Here is a 19857-nt window from a genome sequence, read left to right as displayed (position 1 = left end):
CCTGGCAGCATCGGTGGTCCCATGGCGTCCGACAGCCCATGTCATAATGGGGCAGTCGAACCGCCAGTGGCTGGACTGCCACCGCTGCGCATTAGTGTCTAAGTGGAAATCATTGACAAAACCAATAGATCTGGCATTGCCGCCGCGGTGCAGAGGTTTAGCGCAGTGGACTGGGCCGCGGCGGCCAATGGATGTGCGCAGCACTACGAAGGTAGTGTGCGCGACGGCCGTTGAAGCAGCGACGCATGAAAATACAGGCATGCACGATTGCTGTTTGCATGGGTTAGCACATTAAAGCCAAACATATTGGCAATGTGTGCTCTCATACTGGCTCTGAGGACCTCTCTGAATGACGTGTGTGAAGTGGTAGCCCCATCACTGTGGGTTAAAGTACTCCTCCCCTCCCCCTCCTCCTGAAGTCTAGGCCTGGATGCGCCCCTAGTAGCAATGCTATGTCCCCTGCATGGCTGCTCCAGTCACGTGCTTTACCTGACTGGTCTGCTCCACGTTTTATGGTGCGTCCTACAACTGACTGAGTGTAGCGTTTTATATCTTCAGTGCTTTTTGCTGCCTGCACACGACCCAACCTGTGAAGCCCAGCAGTTGCACTGACTCCGCCAGTTCCCTCATGCGCCCCTCGCCCTGTTTCAAGTGGTTCTCTGATTGCGTCCAGCGCTACTCCCGTACTCGGCAACGCCCTGCCTGTGAAATTTACCACCTATGCTACTTTTCAATGTGTACTGCTCCAGCCCCTGGCTCAACTCCGCCCCCTCACTCACCGCGCGCGGCGTGGAAGGCGGGAGGCAGGGCCAGCGGTCATGAGACGCACATATTTACATAAATACCTCCTCCCAGGCCCACCGACGCGAAAAGTCTTCGACTCTGACTGGAAAAGTTTGTGGGAGCTGATAAGTGCTAGCTCCCTGTGTTGAGATCTCGCCTTCCCTCAGACAGTTATGGACGCCTTAAAGTCTGCGGGCAGGGCTATTATCAGAAGCCCCAGCCTGGCCAAGCAGTCCTGGGGAGGCGGCAAGCACAAGAGTAAGTTTTCGAAATGTATTGAAATCTGCAAAACCGCAGGGTTTAATCCCCTCGCCCTTTGTGATACGCCGTGTTTATATTCGTAGAGGCTGTTTATGTACCTCGCTTATTCGAGTCGGTATGTAGTGCCTACCCCGCGCGCCAGTCTGAGTTGATTCCATTTGCATTCTGGTACTTGTAGTTCTAAAAAAAAACATACCCGTACTTAAGCGGGGAAAATCCTGAGGAGACCGAGATTTATAACATAGAAAACAGAAATTGGCTAACTGCTCACACCTGCCTTCTGACTGCTTAAGAATGACATCACTGCTTTTGTTCTATAATTATTATTTCGAGGTCTTGGCGTTTTTGCCTTTCTTTATGGGTCGAAGAGCGTTTTAGAACTCGTGACATTAGAGTAATTCAACTACTTGCCACATTTTAACTTTTACCTACTTGACACCGTACGTACTTTGTGACACGCACACTATCAAACGCTAAAGCTTCTATTTTTGCTTTCCCCCTCTTTACACCTCAAATACAAATGTACATTTTTTGCTGTTGCAAAATGTTCTCCTATTAAGGCTCCTTTTATAAAATATTCTTTTCTATATATTAAAGTAATGTGTTGTGCCACGTAAAACCCCACTTAAGCCGCTTCACCCTGCATTTTGGGACATGTAGTTTGTCGCAAACTAGTGGCAACGGCTTGGTGTAAACTGTAAAACATATGCTGGCAGGTGTCCCATTAGAAAACTGGCCACGTGGCTGCTGTATCATTCGACAAGATGCCTTTAAATCTATTGCTCTTTCATACGGTTAGTGAGAAAGCTGTGTATGCAGCTAAAGCTAGTAAACCTCTTTACCCTCGAATTAAATGCAATGACTAACGTTTCCTAACCATAACAAAGACGTGTTTAAAGGTGTATTAATGTCAATCGCGTGACATGTTGTGGTAGCTTTAGAGTCAAGTTTTATTTTTGTTATTTTTTTTTATCAACAATTATTTCTGGGACTTTCAATAGCTCCTGTATGCATAGTGCTGTTGCATTAAAAAGCAATTACTGCAATTTTCATATATATATATATTCAATTAAGGCCCGGTGTACCTGTGACATGTGCGGGTGACTTATTTTTCAGTGTTTAAGGTCTGCTTTGGTGTTCTCCGCAGTTTACCCAGCCCCCGTCTTTGTTATTAAATGTTTTCGCTTCATACACGGCCAGGCATCTTGAAAATCGCCGCCCACCGGGTTTTTTTGGCAGCCCTTTAACTCTCGCAGGAAACGGCTTGTCAGCAAAAGGGCGGAGCCGAGAAAAACAGCTAGAGTCGGAAGCACGCTTCAGCAGCAGCGCTGGTTAGGAAAGCAGCACATTTTACACCCACGTTTATTCTGAGATACTTAGTTACACTTCTTGTAATTTGCCTACAAAGTATATGTACAGATCTCGGTCAGGTCCCCGTGAAAGAGTGAGTGGCAAGACCGTTCTCAATATTTATTTTATATCTATTCGTTGACTCTTTTGTAGAGCCAAAGCAATGAAGCTTGTAGACTGCTTAGACTAAAATGTCAACATTGTAGGATGACGAGATTTAATACACTACAAATAGTCACGCTTCACTAACATAGAAGTAGGACTACAAGTTTACCCAGTGGCACAGAATGACTTGCCGTGTTCGCCAACAAAGTATTATCCCTGTTAAATAATATATAATTTTTTAAGGTCGGTAACTAATCCTAATCACAGTGGACACTGCAAACATTCAAGGAACTGCATCTTTTTCTTGCTGTGCGGACCACTGAAGGCTCTTGTCTTTCATCTGCTACGGGTTTTGATCTGAAACTGATTCAAGTAATAACTGTTTACGTTCTTACTAAAAAAAAAAACTCCCTGATAACTTAAGTTTGGTGGTAAAAGTTTTTTAAAATGTCATTTTATATAATCCAAGTTTCTGAAGACGGTCATCCGATTAGCTAGGCAGATGGGATAATCCTCACCTACCTGCCCTTAATAGAATTGAACATTGTTGGTTACTAATCTTAGGAAGGTTTCACTTCTATGTCACAAGTTCAAAGCTGATCAACAACCAAAGAAAATTGGTTACTTGCGTTAAGTAGAACTCCTTGAATGTAGAATATGAAGACCAGTCTGCCAAGCGCATAATGTCTTTAACCCGTGCTCCCAGGTTAAGCACTTCAGACTGTTATGTTGCCTCTTACTAAATAAGCTACAAAAATTGATGACTTAATTTCTGCCTCTTTTAAAGGATCCTCTGTGGCACTTTCTTTGGTGCAAAAGCGTAACTATAAAACGTTTTGGATCCCCTGTGAAGCCCAGGAAGAACACCTGCCTGATGCAGCCGTTCTTTTAGAAATGACAGAGGAGACACCCTCTGGAATAAAACAATATACCTGGTAAATCCAGTGCACATACATCAGATACTGTCATCACTCCTAATGAAGGAGTTAAGCCAATTTTGCTGAAAGCTGTATGCATCACAGCTCATCATTGGCTGCCCAAGATTGAAGGGGCATCAGAGCTACCAATAAACTCCATAGTGAGGAATATGTGGGTTGGGGTGGCATAGAAAATCTGACACCTTGTAGTAACTTTTACACTAAAGGATGTTCTCCCATCGGGTTATTTGCTAATGGAAAATGGCCACCCGAAACAGCTAAACAGTCAGTTTTTCTGTTCCAAAAGAGACAATCTGCTAATAAGGAAGCTAGAAAGGTTGCCACAAAGGTGGTATTTGCTGAAACATGAACCAGGTCCTGTTCCATGCACTACAGAGACCATCTGCCCCATGTGAAATTGTTTCTCTGATTGGAGTCGGAGCTTGCTTTGCTGATGAAGCCAAGAATTGTTACTGGAAGTCTTGACATTTGCCAGAGTCTCAAACGTTTCCATGCCTCTAACTCCACGTATTGATGAAGAACCTTGGATGTGGTTGTCCCACAGGGTCCAGGAAGGTATCTGGAAAAATCCAAGGTTTTTGAGTGTTACCAGCTGAGGGCAAAGCCCAGCTATATCCGGCCACCAAGTAGAATTCCGGAGGGAGATATCTCTTCCAAACGTAACCACTTCCATTTTACCGGTGTTTAACTTCAGGCAGTTGTCTTGCATTCAACTGATATGGCTCATGCAGGCATTAAAGCTTACTGCCACAGTGTCTGGTTTGGAAGATTAGGAATCTACTAATTGCTTGCCGTCTGCATAACAGATGGCCGTGAAGCCATGGGATCGTATGAGATTTGCCAACTGTGTGACGTACACGTTAAACAGGGTTGGGGAAAGTGATGATTCCTGGGGGGCCCCACCTGGCAACACGTATGGGTGCGATTTGTGGTCTTTCCTCAATGTGGATTGTTCTCAATCGGTTAAGTACGACTGAAGAATGTCTGAGGCTTTGTCTAAGATTCCTATTTTGGCCAGTCGTTAGATAAGTATGTGGTGGTCGACCGTATCGAAAGCGGCCAACAAGTCCATTAGAATCAGTATGGCTTCTCCCCGCCTCCCCGGGTCAAGTTGGACACTTATGTATTCTGTAGCGGTGGTCAATGCGGATTCAGTACTGTGCCTCGGTCGAAAACCGTGTTGCGATGGGTCAAGTATATTCTATAAATTTATGTATTACAATCTGTATTTCAATAAACTCCTTTTGAAACTTAAAAAAAGTATTTTGTTGATCTCTACGAATGATAGCAGTTATTCATTTTAGGGCTTTTTCCAAGATTTTTGATGGAAATGGTAGGCCGGTAATGGGACGATAATTGCTACTCTCGTTGGGTTCAAGAGTTGGTTTTTTTTTTTTTGAGGATGGGTTTAACCAGGGATTTCTTCCAAGTGGCAGGAAAGTGTCCTGAGTCAAGTATATTAAGAAGAGGTGTTAGGTAGTTAGTGATTATGTTTGGAGCCATGTGGAAAACTGACAGGGCCAGGATCAAGAGAGGATCCTGACTTATTTGAGAGTATAATCTTCTCCACTCTATCCGATGTGAGGGGGGACTTAATTCTTGTAAGCAGGCTTGCGTATTTTCCCTGTCCTTATTTGGCTCATCTGACCTGACTCTCTTTGAGAACTCGTCGTAGACCTTGACCACTTTGTCGTGTGAAATCTCTGCTAGTTAGTCACAGAACTGCCTTGTAGGACAGAACTACTGGCCATTTCCAAAATTGGCTAGGTTAGAAACTGTCTTAAAGTTCTCTGGCTGTATTTTTGGAGACCATAATTTTCTTGGAGGAGAAACAGGATTTTGCACAGATTATAGCTTCTTTGTACTTTTAGTCCCTCATTGCACTTTTTTTTTATTTTTTATTTTCCTCCCTGTTTTAGAGTATTACTTACTCCAGTACCGTGCTTTAGCTCTGCAGATTTTCTTTAAATCTTTTAGCTCCCCAGTGTACCAAGGGGCGGATGATTACCTTTTCCCAGTGAGTGTATGTCTTTCAGGGGCTAGTTTAATTACTGCCGAGTCAATCCAGCAGCTGAAATGTAATGCTGCTTGATCAGGATCTGTGTCTGAGGGGACTGATCGTAAAGTATCTTCCAGATATGGGCTATTTATATTCCTCCAGGGGCGTAATATGCCGGTCCTCTTACTGTTCTGGACTTTAATGGGAGAACCGTTAAGAAGTACTTCAAAAGACAGCATTGTGATCTGTTCAGGACTTTGAATTGTGTTTGTAAACTTGATCTGTGTAGTTGGTGTAGAGAACATCCAAAGTATGTGTTCCAATGTGTGTGGGCTCAGTGACAATTTTCTTTAAGTCCTAGGCCATTTATACTGTCTATTAAGATATTTGTGTCTGTACTATCAATGCATTCTAAATGGAAATTAAAAGTCCCCCAAAATGGTGAAATTGGAGTAGTCCATACAAGACTCCATGACTGTAAGTAAGGATTTTTCCACTCTAGGATATCCTTTCAGGGATGAAGTTATTGTGCATAAATAACATATTTCGCTGTACTTGACACTGCCAAAAAGAGAATGTTTATTGGAAGAGGAAAACCTTCCATCGACTTATAAGGCTGCTCTTGCATCCGCTAAAGCGCCCGATCATGTTCTCCTATATGAAAAAACACCTCTGTCAATTGAGGGGGGCTAATCGGGAGGGGGCGTGCACCCAGCCTGAAGGTGCCTCCGCAGTTGAGGAAGGCTGATTTGAGGGGAGGCAAGATTAATACGCTAATACGATGTGTCTCCGAGGATGAAGTTGACCAATCCCTCAGTGAGTAGTCCAGGGAAAGGGTAGCTGACACAAAGAGAAGAACCAGTCTGGGGTGGCGGGAGCACGTTTGCATAGTCCAGCACATTAATGGAAAGAAACGCAATTTATAAAGACCGAGAATAAAAGTCTATACTTGACGCGGCCACCGCTGCTATGGCAATGAGGCGGTTCCTTGAATGTTAGCAGCGTTGATTGAGGATTTTTCAATGTGATGCCCATAAATTGTGGGGCTTGCAGTGGCCTATGTTTTATTTAGTGTTTTACTTTAATCCTCCATTTCAGATATCGTAAAGTAATAATATATTTATTTAGCAGATTAATGGAAATCAGTGCAATTTACATAAAAGATCTGGGTAAGAAAATTGTTTAAAGTTTAAAAAAATTAATATTCTTAATTTCATTCCTGTAAAAAAAAAATGCAGTAGTCTCAACGTAGCTATAGTCCAAGTGCTCTGTGGATTTTATCAGAGGATTTATTTTTTTTTATTCAGCAATGCGAAGGGATTGAGGCACAGTTCAATTGGCGGGAGCCAAGATCCTCACTTCAAGGTTCCCTGTGGCTGAATTGATGGAAGTAAAGTGTTCACTTGTAGAATAACTTGGCAGCCCTGCAGGGAAGCTGAATATATTTGCTGTTTAGTAATGTCAGCACTGCAAAACGGCAAGATTGTATGTTAAGTGCCCGGAAAGTGAGGCAGAGTAGTTTCTACCTTTAGGAGTGTATGGCTGGGTAGATGCACAAGAAAATGCAACAAGCTTTCGTCAAATAGACCGCAAAGTTGGCAGAGTGTGACCATCTTTGTTCACAGGGTGGCACCTGGTCTTTTGAAAAGCGACCTGCTGTTCAGAAATTTGCTTGAATTGTAATGCACAATCTTCGAAGGCCTTCCGTCTTCATACAGAATCCTTTTGCTGGCGCTCATTAAACTTTGCCTACCTCTGTGGAGGGGTCCAGGGCAGGTGTGGGTGAAGGAGGTGGCGCGGGCATGCTGCATTCAGTTGACTGGTGGGCCAAATGATTATAACCTGAGACTTTTCTAACAAATGCAGGATGTCTGGTAACTACAATGGAAGCACTTGTCTTGTGACCTTGAGCTGGTTGCAGCAGACGCAAAAAGACAGGAAGGGCTTACTTAACGATTTTTGTCAATCGGCAAACTTTCCTGTCCTCAGCTTTCTCTTTACAAAGCATTCTTGTCTGGTGTCTGTCCATTTGGTTAACTTGAACTGGACCAAGACCACAACTTCGTTTGTCAATTTTTACCAGGTTATTGGTGGGGCTCATGTCATATGAGTAGGTCCAGTGAATCTAGAGGTTGCATGCGGCCTGTGTGATGCCCTGACCTGTATGCCTCACTTCAGTCAGAAATGACTGACAGAATGCAATAAACCAATTAACAAAGTGACTTATGAATTTTCTGTACCACCAGACTCTAAGTTTATCCACTTTTGAAGAGGGAGAGTAGAGAACAAGTCCAATAATGGTGTTGGGACTAATTAGCATGGACAATATCCCAGGAAGTCATTTCTCGTGCGACACCCTTCACCTTGCTGGTCCTGTCTCGGTTGTGCATCAAAAACAGTACACGCTTTCCTGTGTTAGATGACAAAAAGCAACTGCATACAGTCTGTACAAACCGCACATTCTTGTGTACTTTTTTTTTATCTCTGCAAAATGAATGTTTGAAGTTCCTATGACTGTACATTTAAAAAAAAAAGGAAAACAAAAAATTACGGGCGCAGTTGTAAACCTCCAATCATGCCCGACATGTAATAAAACGCCAGTCAAGGAATGGTACTACTGCATTATGAAGATGTGAAACTTTACACAATTTTCCTCTATTTGGAACTCCCCACAATATTATCAGTGACTTGTACCTTTTTAAATACAGTTTAATCTATTATATGTATCCTTTTCACTAATAGAGGTAATTGAACGTAGAATTTACTAAAGTGACATTTAAAAAAACAGAAGAGGTGTCTTTAGTTGCCAGTTTCAAATGAGTGATCTAAAATGATCTGGGTTTTTGTGTTCGTTGTTTAGGTCTCGCAGACCTAGCTCACATGCGCTCCTCGCTCTGCGAGGCTTATTGTCGTCTGTACGCTTTCCGAAGGGGACTTGAAGAAGCCCTGCCCATGTTTTTGATTGGGTGGCTAGACGCTGGCTTCTGATTGAAAAGGAAGCTTCTTAGTCCCTCCTTCTTACCGCCCTGTCTCCTTTTGGGACGGCCCACCCAGACTGGATCTTTCACTTGTGGCGTTACACAGTGGGATTCATTAGTCGGTAGGCACTATGTTTTTTCTGTCAGTCCTGTGTTCTCTTCCGGCCACCAGTTTCCATCCCTCGCTGCTAGTCTGGTTTTGTTCCTACCTCCCACCCCTGCACAAACGCTTGCAAGTCGGACACTGTCTTAATTTTAAACTTGCGTGCAGAATACCTTGGCCGAGCCCCTTTTCCCCTCCTTTTTAGGTTTTGACTGGCCATGCGCTTTGCGCATGTGCCAAAAAACCTCTTGAGTTGTGTGTGTGGGTTGGGATACGCCCCCTCCTCCGATTGGCTAGCTCCATAAATGGAGGCTAGCCATTGGACGAGGGGCCTGTCCATCAATGCCGAACCAGACACGGGGGCGTTCCCGAGATTCTTTGGCTTTTGCCGAAGTCACGAGACGTCAGCTGAAAGCCGGGAACGCCCCCGAATCTGGTCCGGCATTGCCGGCACCTGCCTTCCTGCTCTGCGTGTTTGTTCCCGCCCCTGCCCCCCCCCCCCCGCTCTCCGTGCACCTGCCTTCCTGCTCTCCCAGGTGCACATGATTAGGTCGCGGGGCGGAGCGGAGCACGTCTTTCGGGCCGTTCAAAGGGGAGGCAGAGTTCAGCGGCAAGCCTGGGAGTGGCACCGCAGACTTCCCAGCTCTTCCTCTAGGACTGGAAGAACCTGTCCTGGCACATTCTGCACATTCTGGGCACGAGGAAGCCAGAAAACATTCACTTGCGAGGCGCGCGTACCTGCATATCCAGGGGGCAGACAAGCAAAGAGACTTAACTTTGACGTGCCAGGGCCTGAGGTGCCAGGGCTGTTAAGACCGTTCACGAGTCTCCTAGAGAACCAGGACAGGAGGCACACAAGTCTGTGTTAACCTTTCAAGGTGCTTATCACTTGGTGCCTGAGGCAACTAAGTGTTAACGTTAGAGGCCCTAGCCCCTAGTGCCTTAGAACCTGGAGCATGAAGCCGGCGCTAGTATGAACCCTTGAAGCGCCAGTCCGCTGCAGCTTCTGCCACGAGGCGCCAAGGGCATATCGTTATGGCTGGACACTTCATGTCCCTCTGCAGCTAGGGCGCACTAACCACGAGGTACATTGGCCTGAAACAACTAATCAACTTTGCAATTACCTTTTCAGTTTTGAATAGTCCAGATGCGGAGTCAACCGATTCACATAAGTTTGAAGGGAGTGACCCCTATGGCCCAAAGCATGCGGCAACCTGGCGTATCATATGGCGTTTGTTCACAGCTGAGCACCTGACGCAGCCAGTAAACCTAGTCACTCTGTTGCACAAGGGATAGAACCCGAAGTTCACAAGTTTCCCAGAGTGTACTACATGGGGCAACAAAACCACAATAATTTACTGAGACACAAGTCCAGCAAAGACCATGACCTGAGGCAGTTCTTTCTTGCTAAGAGCATAAGATGTGACCAGGGGCAGTGCTCTGTATTTAGCTGAGATGGGGACGTTGCCTCAGAGAATACCAAAAGCTTAAATATATTTTTGGATTGACCCAGAGCCTCCATCTTGACTAATAATAATGCATACAATCCATGTTAACAAGAGCTAAGTCATGCTGTGTATGTTGCTATATGTGTACAAGAGCTAAGTCATGCTGTGTATGTGTGTATGATGCTCTATGTGTATGTGTGGGTCTGTAGCTGTGTATGCGTGCAGATGTGTCCAGGAGCTGAGTGATGCTGTCTGTGTGTAATGCTATGTTTGTATAATACTGTGTGTGTGTGTAACTGTGTCTGTCTGTATAACTGTGCATGTCTGTAGCTGTGTGTGTATGTAGCTGTGTATACAAAGCCTGTCAATGTGTGTAGAGGAGGAGCTCTGTGTGTGTGTGTATAGCTCTGTGTACATATACCTACAGGCTCAAAGCTTTGAAGACTTCTAAGAACATTATGGCGTCATCCAACCACATGCAGCCAGTGCTTATTTTGTAAAAGAATCGGTGCGGGCTCCCAAAGCTCTGCTCGGATGTCTGTGGCCTGCGCTATTAAATGTCGTTCACCAAGGCTTCGTAGTGTTAAATCCAGCTCATGCCTCTCTAATCCACCACGTGGCACTCCCGCCCCCTGTATCTTAGTCAGTATTTGTAAAGTGCAACTCTTGCAGGTTCCTGCTTTTATCCCTTTGCAATGTTTTTCTTTCTTTCTCTTCCTCCTTCTTTCCTTTTTGTGAATTTTCCCCTCTCTTGCTCTCAGTAAATGTCTGATGCAAGAAAATAAGTGCCGGTCTGCAAAAATGAGCCTGTGGGCCCCACCGTCAACCACTGGTTCAAATTAAGCATTGCATGCAGCAGAAACATAAATGACAAAATACATAAATGGTGCCCTGCAACCAGTAATTGAACGGCTTCTCCCCAGAACCGCAGAAGTGAATCGCCTTCAATGGGGAACACCCACTCCTTAGCTCCAAGCAGTCAGTTTAACTTTAAAAGGAACCTTGTTAGACAAATACCGACATCTTTTAAAGAATCATCATTCATGAAGAGGGGCAAGAGATTATTTATTTATGTTTACAAAAAACATAAATAAAAATAATGTCAAGAGCAATGCCAAAAGCTCTAACTTTAACAAAGGCAAAACCATTGCATTGTAAATGCTTGTTCCTTTTGTTACCTTTCCTGCCCTCGCCTGGTCATTTTCACCCCCTGTACATTTTCTAGGCCCCTTAAATCACTCCCTCCATCTTCACCAAACTCTGCTTTCCCCCCCTGTGCCTATTTCTGCTGTGTTCCCGCCTCCTTACTCTGCTTTATGCAGTTCATTGCCTTCCTCCACGTCGGTCTCCTGCCTTTGCTCCCTACTCTCGCTGCTGGGCTGTCTGTTTTCTTAGGTCTGTTTTAGCGTGTAATTTTCCCCAGACTGCCGCCCCCTCGCTGCTCACCTCATATGTTAATTATAGACTAGTGTAAAACTCCTCCCAGAATCCTCCACTCCCATCGGACCCCCACCCGTCACATCTATCTCGTTCCGTGGCAATAGGCATATCATTCTGTGTTCATTATAGAAGCAGGCCACCTACGAACTTCGTAGGCAGCACTTGTCCCTTATGAATGGGAACTGGAGGCCAATATTTGAATGGGCGTCTATCTCGATTTGCCGTTTTCTAGAAGTGATTAATTATAGTGAGGTGCCAGTGAGTGCTGATGGATCTTTCTCTTAAAGGTGCTCGCTGAGGCTTGTGCTATGGCTACCTTTGACATGGAGACCAGCTCTCCCCATCACCAAAAATGATCTCTGCAGGAAGGAGTCCAGTATCGAATGTTCAGTGACGCATCTCCCCTCCTCGACCACAAGGTCCCGTTCATTTATCTTGATGTAAACCATCAAATGGGCACGAAGTATAATCTCTACCCTCACCACCGGACACTACCCAGGAGTTAGTGAGAGAAGAATGAAGGGACAGTTCTTCCCCCTTAACCCTCCTTTAGGCTCACTACCCTATCCGCTGCCACACGCCTTTTCAGTCAGGAGAGTGGAGGGGACACCACCTGCCACCAACAGGAAGATTCTAGCTCTCTCGCCTTAAGTAACATTACTGCACTGTAGCTCTGAGTCTGTGCCACCTCCTTCCGTTGACATCAGGAAGCAACTAGGTTGGGGGCATGTGAGCGAAAGAGCTACGCAGGAAGTGTGCCCCTACCAACGGAACCTGTGCAAAGCCTATAGCGCTTGGATGTCCCTCTCCTCTTCCTCGGGCTTTAATTTTTGAACCACAGGACCGTGCACAATTAAGCAAAGATATCTGAAAAATCCTAATTAACATTTTTGTGTGTCTCTATTTGAATGTTCATTGGTGCTTTGTAAACCAGCTTGCATGTGCTTAAGATCTGCCTGTATAGCTGAAATATTTCGTATGAAACTGCAGCTCAGTGGGGTCCTCATGCATCGTAGCTCCATGTGTCACTTTCCTTTTTATTAAACGGTTTTCATTTTTAGGTCTCGCCTACGCAGCCCGCATGCGCTGCATAGTCAAAAAGACCTTTGGCTGTAGCTTCGGCTTTTCAGCCAAAAACGTGCACGCGTTTCATTGCCTTCAATGGCAACGCGTGCCCGTCTGGCTATTCACTTGTGGGAGCGAGCACTACCATATGGTAGCAATTATCGCTCTCGCAAGGGAATCGTGCAGCCCTCCCTGCCGCGCTTGTTTGTGCCACCTCGACAATCGTGGGTGCAGGGCTCTGCCTCGAGACCCAGTTCCCTTAATTTTCCTGTGACTTACCCCAACATCTCCTGCTTGCTGCTTCGGAAACATTTGTTGGTAATTGTTTGGTTTTAAGCGCTTTTATTTATTTTTTAACTGAACCGCTCTAACTTAAAATTGTAAGGCGCTAGCGCTGCACTTTAACACATGCACCGTTATATCTACACGGCACAATTGGGTTTGCCTTTGATATCACATTGTGAAGATTTCTAAATATCTTCCACCAGTGTTGCAGATGTTGTCAAACCTGCAGCCGTGTGTGATTAGCACTCCCAGTGTTTGTATCATTCCCCTCATGTGTTTTGCCCCGATTATAACGTGGTTGCTCTAGGCCCTCAGGCGCCATTCTAAAGGCACGAAAAGTGTGTTTTCTCGACATTCTGTGACTTGAGGGAATCGAAAGGTAGGCAGATTTTGTCCTTTGAGCCCAGTGAGGATGACTGACTTAGTAAAACGGGTGGCAGGTTGTGAGTGACTTGCAAGTCAGGCAACTACCAGTAATACATATGTACAGGGCTACTAGACTTATGAGGCAATAAAAGGGAAATTGTGTTATGTTTTGTGATGCTACGGCTGTAATTTTTATGCAGTTTAACAGTAGGCCAAGGTTTTACGTCACTAGTACCAGCCTAACATCCAAAACCAACCATATGGAAAAGGTAGGTGGCTAATCAATCGTTTTGAAGGGTTTTCCCGTGCACAGCAACATGGTTCACACATTTGTTTTTGTTAAAATCTGGAGAGTATGCCGCAGATAGTTTAAATGGCAAATTCAAAATAATGTACAAAATGCCGCAACCACAATTACGGTGGCCCTACATATTCCCGATGTAGTCACACACCTGCACTACACTGTTTTTATTTATTAGTTGAATTTGCAGTGGAACCAAAAGATAAGACCAAGGGTATGTGTTCTCATGCAGCCATAGGATGTTGGCCAGATACCTTAATACTAGAAGTGTAATCTAAATATTGTCTTTTTTTTAAATTTAATTTTAATCCCTCGCAAAGACTGTGCATTCTGGGATATCTTATCCTTCACCTGCATGGTTTTTGATTTTTACTATTGAGAGCAATACAGAAAAGGAGTTGAGTATTACCTTGAAATGTGCTCAGCAGTTGATTTAGTAACCTTCAATTCGAATATTATTTGAACCAGTGAATGAATATTTTGTGTTAAATAACGTGGACCATATTCTGTGTTTTAAAACATAGTTGTGTCATAAGAATTTCGTCAAGCAGCATAATTTCAACTGTTTACATTTCTCGTTGTAAACTTCTAACATTTTTATGTCGATAGAGGTGCATGCAAAGCATCAACAGTTTTCCAATGGCACTGAAAGCCTTTAGTAGTAAAGCAGAGAGAAGAGGCTCCAGGCTTTGGCCAAAAGAAGAATTATTGGCCATCATTAACATATTTTGCCGCTTATATGCTAGCTGGGAGTATGTGTAAGAGGGGAAGAGACTCCAAATATTCTTCAAAACCCCCAGCCACTTGTATACTTTTAATAGATACATTTAATAGCATAATTGTGAAATTCTGAGGGGGCCTGATTAGTTTTGTTTCCCCAGTGGGGGGGGGTGCTCCAATACAAAGTTTGAAGACCACTGCCCTAGGATACAGTAGTCCTAATTGTTGCTCGTGATTGTATATCAAGGCATGGCAGGGAATTTTCCACAGATTGTTCCACAAATGCCGTATGTGACAGATTTCATGCTATCAATTCAAGATACTCTTGCGTAAAATGAAGACCTTAATCTAGTCAGTGGTCATCCTGCAAATCTGGCTTGGATTGGGCTGTTTTTGGATCCTCTTGAACAACCAAATATTGTCACTTTACAACCATGCAAGGATAGTTAAATTTCCTAATCCTTCTTTACCTCTCATTCCCCCTGAATCCGATTAAACCAAATGTATCGGTTTGAGTTTTTTTTTTTAAAGTTTTTTTTTTTGTTGCAAAACAGAAATAGTATCATTGGCATCATCAGTCACATATCCATATACATTCGTAGGGTCTCTTCAGAATACAAAATAAATGGGAAACGGCAGATGGTGTAACATCACCCCGAAGTTACGTTGTGAACCCGGCGATCCGGGTGACTTGATGAAAAGGAATATACATGTATCGTAAAAATTACAGTTTGCATTTTGTGTTTTTTCTAGTGTTTTGCAATTAAGAAACTTAAACCAGTAAAAGTGCACACATAACTCGGCATGTAAGTGAGGTAGTGTCTTCAGTATCTTGCATCACAGTCTATCTATAGAGGGATCAATCAGACGTTCCTATGCCCCGCGCCCCATTCCACCCTCCCATGCCAACCTCCCAACGCAAGTCCATTCCGCTCCCATGTATATCGCCCAACAATCATCCTCATACCCAATCAGTGGTCTTCTTCGCTCTCATTTCCCTCAAGATCGTCCTCATCCAGTGGTTCACATATGTCCCCCCTATAGGAGTTTCAGGGCTGCCAGACCCCGTTCCATTTACGCGGATTATCCCTCAGTTTATACACCGCCCTTTCAGTCAGCATGAGCATGTCCATGTTGCGGATCCACTGAGCCAGTGTGGGGAGATCAGCCGACCCCCCACGTCTGTGCTATATCCCGTTTCGCCGTCACCAACCCCACTGTAGTCCATGTTCTGCATTAAAGGTGAGGTCGGTCGGCCCCCAGACATTCAGCAGGCACATCCGCGGGTCTAGAGTAAGTGAGGTGTGCAGTGTTTGGGCTATGGTGCGCAAAACTCGTTGCCAATAACTAACAATCAGTGGACATTCCCAGATCGTGTGTATAAACGAGCCTTCTGCCCCGCAACCTCTGAGACAATAAGGATGATCAGCCCTGTGCAGTTTGTGTAATGTCGTGCGAGTGTAGTAAATCCTATGCAGCATCTTTAACTGTACCAGGCGGAATTTGGAAGATATGCCTGCTTCACGTGGGGACGCCATGGCTGCGTTCCACTCTGTTTCGTCTAGATCACCCACCTCCAACATCCATTTGTCTTTCAGTTTCCCCAGTGGGTCAGGCATATTATTAATCAATTTACGGTATGTCATCGATGTCGCCCCTTCCTGTAAGTAGTCAGTGAGTAGGCGGTCTTCTAGAGGGGAGGATTCTGGTGGGGATGTGTCTGGCGGAATCGCCGCTTGTAGTGTGTGTCTGACCTGTATGTACCTGTAAAGCTCTGTGTCCCCCAAATCATATTGCTCCTGTAGAGTCGCAAAAGGAATTACTCCTTCCCTCGTCCACATGTCCCCCACGGTTGAGATTCCGATGTTGTCCCACTGCGTGAAGCCCTTGGAGCGCCGCAGGTGGCCCAATGCTTTTGCGTCCCATAGAGGTGTAAGTTTTTTGACGGTCTCATCCCATTTCAACTTTGCCTGTGCCTTGTACCATAGACGAACAGTGTGTTTCGTAGGCCCAGTGAGTTTTGCCGCCACACCGCGGTGGTACAGTGGGGCCAACAAACTGTTCGTACCCAGTTGTGCCCTGTCTGCTTTAAACGCTGGGTCCTCTTGCGGGGCGTGTATCCATTGATTAAGGATTTTAAGCTGGGCCGCCCAGTAGTACAGCTGTATGTTGGGCAGCGCAATGCCACCGTCGTACCACCCCCTATTCAATTTTGTGTGTGAGATCCGGGCTGGTTGGTTGCCCCAAAGCAGGCCTGAGATCTGTGCCGTTGTTTTCTGGAGGAAGCTATCCGGTACCAAATGTGGAGTGTTTTCAAGAACGTATAGGAAGCGCGGCAGAGCAATCATTTTAAAGAGCGCTGCCCTTCCCAGTAGTGTTAAAGGGAGTTCTTTCCAATGTTGTACATCACTACGGAGACGGATTAAGGGGGGCTGCAAGTTAAGTCGTGCGAACTCTGCCTCATCTCGGGTGATATGAATCCCCAGATACTTGAAGTGTGCGCTAGCTCTAGCGGACAGGAGTCCAGGAGTGGCGGAAGTGGTCCCCGTAGCTCAAAAATTATTGACTTCGCCCAGTTAATGGTGTAGCCCGAGACTCTCCCATGTGCAGGACAGAGAGCCAGGAGGTTAGGGAGGCTATCTTCCAGTTCTGTAAGGTATATCAGCATATCGTCCGCGTAAAGGGACACTCTATCCTCCCATTGGGGGGTCCATTGAATCCCTTTCAGGAGCTGCGTGGTGCAAATCGTAACTGCCAACGGTTCCAAAACCAAAGCGAAAAGGAGGGGTGAAAGCGGGCATCCCTGTCGCGTCCCACGGCCTAGAGATGTGGTTCTGGAAATGTGGCCGTTAGCCACCACTTTGGCTATGGGGTCTCTGTACCGCATGCGTATCCAGGAGATGAACACCGGGTCAAAACCCATACGTGCGAGCACTGCAAAAAGATAGTTCCACTCCACCATGTCGAACGCCATCTTGGCGTCTAGCGAAAGGATCGCGGCCGGTTCCCGTAGTAGCGGGATTCGTGCCACTATCCCATGCACCCTGCGGAGGTTTAAGGCGGTACTGCGATGTGGCATGAAGCCGGATTGGTCTGGGTGAATCAATTGAGGTAAACACGGCAAGAGCCTGTTCGCCAACACCTTAGCGATAATTTTGGCCTCTGGGTTCAGCAGGGAAATAGGTCTATACGACGAGCATTCACTGGGGGGTTTACCTGGTTTCGGTATTGCTACGATAGTTGCCATCCGTTGATCCGGCGGCAGCATTCCCTTCACTCTAGATTCTTCATACATATGAAGTAGGGGTGTGCTCAGGGACTCTGTCATAATTTTAAACCATTCAATGGGAATCCCATTGGGGCCCATGGCCTTACCCGGATGAAGGGCGCCGATGGCCAGCTGAATCTCTTCCACCGTCAAGGGCGCGTCTATGTCTTTTGACGCCTCCGCCGTCAATTCCGGCAGGGGAACGTGCTCCAGGGCAACCCGGACCTCACCCTCTCCCACCACCGTCTCTGGGGTATATACTTCAGTAAAATAATCCGCGAGGACTTCCACTATCTCGCCGGGGCGGGTGTGGACGATGCCGCACGAGTCAGTGAGTTGTAGGATGTTCCTCCCTCCCCCCTGCCTCTTGTCCAACCATGCCAAAAGTTTACTAGCTTTGTCCCCGATGTCGTAGACCCTGTGTTGCGTCGCCGCAATGTCCGACACCGTGATCCTCCTTAGGTGGTCGGTGAGGCGATGCTGATGGACCTGGAGATCATGGAGCGTGTCTTCCGAAGGACTTGCCATATGGGCGGTATTGGCCCTCTCGAGGCCCAATTCGAAGTCCAAGGCCTCTCTTCTGTGTGCCTTTTTATGATTTGCAACAACGGCAATGGCCTGGCCCCTAAACACGGTCTTGTACGCTTCCCATAACGTAGAGGGGGAGTCTACCGAGGACCGATTTTCCTCAAAGTAAAGCCGTGTAGCCTTCTTCAGGACCTTGTTGATCTGGGGAACTTTAAGATAACCAGGGAAGATCGGAAATAGCCTTTGTCGTTTAGTGTCTGTGGTAGTGATCGTCAGGGTGAGCGGAGAGTGATCCGAGACGCCCGTGGCTGTATATTTGTCTCGGCCACAGTAAGATGCCCGTTGCTCAATGTGAAGAAGTAGTCTATCCTAGAGAGGCTGTTGTGTGTGGCCGAATAATACGAGTATTGCTGCTGGTTAGGGTGTAGCGTGCGTCATATGTCCACCAATCCCTGTGCATCTAGAAAGGTCTGGAGCCTGCTGGGCCCTTCTATGTGTGTGCGTGGGGGGAACCGGTCAAGGGTGTTCGTGAGTGCCATGTTGAAATCCCCACCTATGAGTAGGTCCCCATCAGGGTCGTTCAGCAGAAATTTACCGAGGTCCGGCAAAGCCTCAGAATGTAGTGCTGGTGGTATGTACACGGAGACTAAGTTTAACTGTTTCCCCTCCCACTGTCCATGAACTGCTGCAAAGCGGCCATGAGCATCGGTTGCTGTAGACTTTACAATAAATTGGGATGACTTCTTCTGCAGGATACCTGTACCACGGGACCCTGAAGTGAAGTCCGCGTGTACTATCATGTGATGGCCTCTCCTATCTAGAACCTTCGTGGCCGCCCCCGTCAAGTGTGTCTCCTGTAGGAGAATGAGAGCAGGCCCCTGTCTTCTAATCCCCTGCAGCACCAGCCCCCTCTTAATCTTATCCCCTAGACCTCTGACGTTCCATGACATGACAAGCAGAGGGTTTGGTGTGGTGCGACTATCTGTTCCAGCCATAAGAAAAACAGTGAGTCTTCATGAAGCCCCTTCGCCGTAGGCGAGGCGGCATGCGGAGGCAGATGTAGGGCAAGCGTGACTTTATCCAACATTCCATTCTCTCATTGGCCCGAATAGACCAGATGCTCTCAGTTACGTGAAACATGCCAATAAACATACGTGTGCTTAGAATATGAACTTGCAGGACCAAAAAGTCCCGTAGTGCAAACTTACCCAACTCCCGTTCCCCCCCCCCCCCCCCCTCCCTGCCCCCCTGCTGCACGGACTCAAAACTGCCCGCCCCCCCAACTGAGCAGAGTGCATTCCCCATCCCCCAAACAGTGTACTTGCGCGTTGGGGTGAGGGACTCTCCGCTGCCGGCAGTCTCTCAATCACACCCTCGGAGGCCCTTCACCCAGTGTCCAATGGCGGGAAGCGCTTACGCAGCATTAAAGTCATTAACAAAAGAATGTCAGATGATCATTGTTCCTCGAACTCTTCCCGGCCGCCTTCTGCTCCCAAAGAATCACTGTTGTCTGGTCCCCCTCCCGAAGCCTGGGAGTCCTGGCGGTGACCTCCAGTTCGATCCTTCTTGGGACGATTTGTCCGTCTCTGGTTCTGACCCGGTCTCCAGCCCTCCAACCACTCCTGTACGTTTTCAGGGTTGTCGAAGAACCACGTTTTGTTCTCCGCTACCACCCGCAATCTCGCAGGAAAGAGCATGGAATATGGCAGCTCTCTGGACTTCAGTTCTTTTTTCACCTCATAGAACGTTCGTCACCGACTGGCGACCTCCGCTGTGTAGTCGGGGAAAATGGCGACGGTAGCGTTTTGGATCTTAAGAGGAGGAGAGGTTCTGGCCGCCTGCAAGACGGCGTCCCGGTCACAGAAATAAAACAAACGGGCCACTATGGGTCGTAGAGCTGCCCCCGGTTTTGGTTGACC

At 46.4% G+C, this 19857-nt stretch overlaps 1 protein-coding gene across 1 annotated transcript in view; it reads left to right on the top strand.

Annotated features, from left to right (window-relative positions):
- The first annotated feature begins 767 nt into the window (after nucleotides 1–767).
- Nucleotides 768–19857, top strand: part of LDLRAP1 (low density lipoprotein receptor adaptor protein 1) — a 331488-nt gene continuing 312398 nt past the window's right edge. The window contains exon 1 of the mRNA XM_086957685.1: nucleotides 768–1041. Within this exon, the coding sequence (XP_086813811.1) occupies nucleotides 957–1041 (85 nt within the window). The 5' untranslated portion in view covers nucleotides 768–956. The remainder of the gene's footprint in view (nucleotides 1042–19857) is intronic.

The sequence above is a fragment of the Lissotriton vulgaris genome, chromosome 2_1 (assembly GCF_964263255.1).
Source record: "Lissotriton vulgaris chromosome 2_1, aLisVul1.2, whole genome shotgun sequence".
Lineage (NCBI taxonomy): Eukaryota > Metazoa > Chordata > Amphibia > Caudata > Salamandridae > Lissotriton > Lissotriton vulgaris.
Note: the sequence above shows the minus strand (reverse complement) of the source record. Positions and strands in the feature narration are given on the sequence as shown.